The sequence below is a fragment of the Belonocnema kinseyi genome, chromosome 5 (assembly GCF_010883055.1).
Source record: "Belonocnema kinseyi isolate 2016_QV_RU_SX_M_011 chromosome 5, B_treatae_v1, whole genome shotgun sequence".
Lineage (NCBI taxonomy): Eukaryota > Metazoa > Arthropoda > Insecta > Hymenoptera > Cynipidae > Belonocnema > Belonocnema kinseyi.
Window position 1 is genome coordinate 77,122,090 of NC_046661.1, and position 6,078 is coordinate 77,128,167.

Consider the following 6,078-nt stretch of genomic DNA (forward strand, 5'->3'; position numbering starts at 1 on the left):
TTTTTTATTTATTCACCTTGTGTATAAAAGCGACATTTTTTCGGGATAGGACAATTTTTTAAAAAGTGAATCCTGATTATTTGGTTCCTAACTATTAAATACGCGAATATCCGCCAAGCTAGCGAGTTTCACCGATCGCAGCGCGAGATTAATGTCACCGATAGTTGGCTCGAGTTTTGCGCTCAAGCCAAGTGAAGAGAAATCGTTGAATACATACATAAAGTCGTAACGATATTTGTGACTTTTCAGATTTACAACATAGCTTTCCTTTTTGAAAGGAGAGGTCTTAAAACACTGTTGCTTACGACGACACATTTGTTGAGGCCCAATGTTCTAAAAGGTGTAAATTAAGAAAATATCAGTTTTAGGTATCCCTGGATTTTTTATATTGTTTGAATTAATTCCAATGGCTATTTCTATTCTTTTCCTCACACATAAAATAGTGAAATGAATAGATTTTTTGTAATTCGGTGTCAATCCTAAAATACGATCGATTAAAATTCTGGCTCGGCTTGTGCTCCAATAATTTATGTTTTAATCTCGACCAATGAGATCCCCGTATGTTACGTGTCGGATAAGATGGCCACCCGGCTACTGCACATTAGAACATCACTGGGGCTGTGCGATCTCAAAAGGCTTTGAATTTACTTCCCTTAATCCAATATCGCTTCTACTAAAGTGAACTTGTATAAATATAACTTAGATTCAAATATAAATATATTTTAAGAGATCTAAACATACAATTCAAGTTCGCACAACCCCAGGCTCCATACAATTGTATTCAGATTCCAGGGGTTTTCAACCATGATGAGAGTATTCGCCACCATAGCCACTGCTGGGCTCGAAACCGCCTCCGTCACCGCCTCCATGTCCATGGTGTTCATGGTGTTCCTTGTGCTCATGGTGAACGTGAACCGGATAGGGTACATGTTTTTCTACTACGTAGGGTACAGGCTTGTGGACAGTGTACGGTTTTGGGACTGGGACCTTGACATGGACAGGATAAGGTTTTTCTACATAGACAGGGTAGGGCTTGTCTACTGGAACTTTGACCTCATAGGGCACTGGTTTTTCAACTGGAACTGGATAGGGCTTTTCAACAGTAACTGGGTAGGGCTTTGGGACATGAACTGGATAGGGTTTGTCTACGGGGACCTTTACTTCATAGGGAACTTTTTTCTCGACCTCGTACGGCTGGGGAACAGGAACTTTCACTTTCACGGGGTAGGGGACGTGTTTTTCAACCGTGTACGGTTGAGGCACTGGTATTTTGACTGGAACTGGAATATGCCGCTCCACAGTATAGGGTTGGGGGACGTGGACCTTCACCTCATACGGTTTGTCAACGGGCACCTTTACTTCGTAGGGCACTTTTTTCTCGACTTGGTATGGTTGAGGTACGTGAACTGGGACCTTGACGAAGACCTTGACGGGGTAGGGCACGTGTTTTTCCACAAGATAGGGCTGAGGCACTTTTACTTTGACTTCATAGGGTACGTGTTTTTCGACGAGGTAGGGCACGTGTTTGGTGACCTCATAGGGCACTGGTACCTTCTTCTCGATGGTGACGGTTTTCACGTGTTCATGGTGGTCATACGAGTGGTGGTCATCCCCACCACCACCGCCCCCAAAATCACCGTAGCTGTGGCTCAGGCCTCGTTTTTCGGTCTTTTTGTCGGAGGCCACGGAAGAGGAATCGGCTTTGGCCTCTACGGGCGATGTTTTCTCAGAAGGCTTCGAGGTCTCTTCCGAGCAGTGGGCCAGGGCGGCCAACGCCAAGAGGGCGATATTAATCTGTAAAAAATCCATGTTTTAAAAGTTTTAGAAACAATTTTTCAGATAAAATAGTTTTACAGTATGATAATGGGAATAGAAAGATTGACCTCAGATTGTAAAAAATTTAGTGATGGATCAGCTTTACCAATATTTGGAATCGAAAATTAATGACCATTACAAAAATATGCAAAGGACTATAATAAAATTGACACATACCATTTTTATATGGTAAATAATTTTTAAACCAACATTTCTTTAGTTAAAAGACTTGACAATTTAGAGAACTTTGGCGACATAATATTTGAACATTATTATATTAATAATCTAAAACCTTAAGAGGCTGTTGTTTTTGAAACTGGTGTAGAAGAACTTATGTGGCTGCACGGTCGCCAGTAGCTTAGCGATAAGAGTACCCTATCAGAAATCCGAAGACCTGTGGTTCGATTCCTAGCGGAGCGAAAAAGAATCACCATCACAAATTTGAAAAACAACGGTCTCTTAAGGTTTTAGAACAATAATTTATAAAACTGTATATAAAAAACGAGAACATCAAGAAAGAGTAAATCTCGATCTTTCCAGTAGCTCAGTGGTAAAAGTACTCGACCGGCAATTACAAGTTCTGTGGTTCGATTTGAATGACTTTAAGTGCGCGAATAAAATTCTGAATCTAAATTCGCGAAAAAATCAAGAGTTTCGTAAGAAGTGGGGTACTGCTTTTCAATACTTTTCTGTTATATGTTCCGACTAGTAAGACACATAAGTTCGTCTACAGTGTTATTTTAAATGATGTTTTGTTTATACAATGTTAAATTCAGGCGATATATAATCCGACAAACTAATTAAGTCAATTAACAAGAAGGAAACTAATCGAAAAATGTATAAATTACTTTCTCGGAGTGAAAGTTTATTAATTAGATCTTATAATTAATTCATTAAATATTTTTTCTGCTCAGAATGAGGTATTTTTAACAAAGTTACTTACACATTTTATGGTCGTATTTACGCAATATGTGAAATGATAAAAAATGCTTCACATTGTCATAATGCCAAATTTCAATCCAAAAAACGTCTGCCATTTTTAGTTCTATTTACTGACATTTTCCTATAATTATTGGTTTGGAAGAAATAGTGTAAAAAATAAATAATTTTAGTTTATTCGACATTCATATTAATACTCATATTATAAAAATTGAATCTTTGTTAGGTTTGATTATATGATTATACGTACCCCTTTTTTGTTTACATCACAATTATTTTCACCGCGAGTCAGAATCAATTTAATTCACATAATTAGCAATATGAATCAACTTTCTCAAGGTGAAAGTCAATCATGAGTTGCAAATACTTATTTAAGAATGTAACTTCGATTGTTATTTAAATGAAACCTATATGAAAATTGACAAATGGAATAAAACAAGTGAAAGAATAAGAGATAAAAATGTGTTTGAATCAAAAATTCTAATTTGATTTCCAATACATTCGATTCTTTCACTTTGATTCTTGAAAATATATTACTTGGAATTTCAGCTATAATATTCTCCTTTTTTCAAATATGGACATTGACATAATTTCATTTTTATTAGCCAACTTATAAAGGGTAATATTATTTACTTTCAGTTAGAAAAAATAAACATTGATATAATTTGGGACCAAAAATAATTTACTTTCCTATTTTTATCAATTTCAATATTGTAAACTAAGGAAAGCACGCCCTTAACAAATTCAAATTCCATTAATTATTTATAATTATGGGCTTAATTACAAGATATTTATTTGTTAAATATAGTTTTAAAAAATTGTGTATACTATCCTTTAAATTGGGATATTATATTATGTGTCATTAAAGATAAACTTTCCGCTGATAATATAAAATAGTTCAACTGTATGAATCGCCTAATAAATCCTTTATAATAATAATAACTCATTAGATTTTATGAAAGGACTGAAATATATTTTATAATTATGTTTATTATTATTATTGCACATAAATTAAAATATATTTTTTTATAAATGAGACATCAAAAGTTTGAATTGAATAGCCTAAGTATTAATCATGGCAATTTATCTAAAATTGGTTTGAATTAATAATTTTGATTACATTATTTATTATCTGATTTTGTTCCACGCTCATAATACAATTTTCCATAATAATGCACAAAATTTGAAAAATCAAATTTTGTAAAATATGATGGACAAAAATTCATTACATATGTCAGTGGATCTCACTGAAGAATTTAAAACAAAAAATGAAACAATCGGGATATTTTAGTATTTTCTTGACTAAAAATAAACTATTATACTTCAATGTGAAGTAAAAAAAGGAGCCGATTATTGAAGAAATTATATTTGAAATCATAATATTCTTCAATAAGCTAAACTTATTCACAAATAAGGAATATAGAAGGATTCCTAAAAGAAAGCGAATTAAAAAATGGTTCAGAATACATAACAGCCACTTCTATTTGAAAGAACATGTTTTGCAACCTTTTTTAACTAACATTTTTGAAACAAAATTGTCATACCAGTTGGTAGAAGAACAACTTGACAAAAATGTAATAAATTCGAATAAATACTATAAAATAACTTGAAGTTTTATTTGAATTAAAGGTAGTCTATTTAAGCACATGTTTTCTCCGAATTAAGCGAACATTTTTCTCTGCGAGCATTTTGTAATCTACTAAAAGTAACTATTTAACATCATATAGAAGTTTTTAAAACTCGAAATATATTTAGTTAATTTGAATAATTTAATGAATCATTTTAAGTATATTATAAAGAAATATTAAATACGTTTTTTGTAAAAAAAATGTAGACCCTCCATCGATATTAATTTACAAGGCATTTAGTTTAGAAAATAATTGCATTAGCATATGCCTGGTGGATGATACTTCGCGCCATCTCATATTTTGATTTTTTATCACGCCAAAATGGAACTTTAAAAATTCTAAATTGAACTATTTATGCACGAAACCGTCCTCTTTGATTAGGTAAGTTTTATTATTATGCTACCAGTACAAATATGGAAGAGATATTAATAAAATATTTGAGCACTTTATAATATTTAAAAAATTATTTTGTAACAGTAAAATTTTCTGCATGAACATAATTCAAAGTTAATGTAACAAAATAAAAAATTGCTTGACTTGAAATAAATTAATTGGTCTATAATATTAATACATTTCGTCAAAGAGTAAGGCAGTTATGGTAATTTATATAATTTGAAAAATATGTTGATTACAGAAAAAGTTTTTTCATTAATATAAAGTTCATACAAGAATAGAGAAGCCTGCTTGATTTAAAACAGTTGGATTAATCTATTTGTGTTTTGTTATTTCGACTTCACCGATGAGAAAGTAAATAATTTGCTAATTAATCGTAATGAGGGAAAAAATTGCTCATCAAATGAGAACTAAAAAATTGTAAATACAAGTAAAGTGAAAACACTGAAGATTGAATTCACTTAATAATAGTATCAGCCAAGAAATTATAAAAAGCACCGACTCATCAATTGTTGACAATGTTGTAATTTTGTTCAAACAAATACAATAATCTTTTGTGACCAAAAATTGCAGATTCACACTTGACTAAGGGCACCACACACAACCCTAGTTAATCACCAAAAAAATCAGCATACCGAAAAGTCAACACGTTCCCATACTTCTTAACCCACGCAATATAAAAAAACCCAAATGATAAAATTGATCCATAAAAAGTGAAAAGGAGTGATCTGCAATAAACCGAAAGTTTGAAGTGTATTTTTCGACACTGGTGGGCGATGCGGAAGTAAATCTTGATTTCTCATGGAGAGCACATATCACGACTTACCTTAAAGTACATTCTACAGCTCGCGCGTGTTTTAGCGTGGCATAAAACCACTGACTGAACCGCTGTCTTTTCTAGCCGCAGCTTTATATACTCCAAGGTATAATAACCCGACACTTTCCCTGCACCGCGGCTCGTATTATGGTTGAATGTGCGTTTCGTTTGCATTCGCAAAAACTGTTATATGTGTCTGTATGTATACATGTATGTATACAAAAAATTATACAAGCATCATGCATAATGTTACATGCTTAATGCTCGCACATTTGGTCCTATATGAGGTAGAGTTTCCCAAATAAGTATATTACTGTGACAAAAGATTTGTGTAAGCTTGAATTCTTCAGTCTAATTGACTTCTAAGTGCGAGGGAAATTATCCTCCACTTCCGGATTGAGTGGGTCTGTTCAGCCTCTATGCTGTCAACTCGTCTTATGAAATTATAATCACATATATTTCTAAATTAATGGTATTATTCATTTT

The 6,078-nt window shown here is 32.8% G+C and overlaps 1 protein-coding gene across 1 annotated transcript; it reads right to left on the minus strand.

Moving 5' to 3' along the window:
* LOC117172670 (pollen-specific leucine-rich repeat extensin-like protein 4) lies at positions 1-5,714 on the minus strand. Its single transcript, XM_033360798.1, has 2 exons — positions 5,602-5,714; positions 1-1,794 (listed from the first exon to the last, which is right to left on the minus strand). The coding sequence occupies exons 1-2, from the start codon at positions 5,611-5,613 to the stop codon at positions 799-801; spliced, it is 1,008 nt and encodes a 335-aa protein (XP_033216689.1). The 5' UTR covers positions 5,614-5,714; the 3' UTR covers positions 1-798.
* Positions 5,715-6,078: the final 364 nt, after the last annotated feature.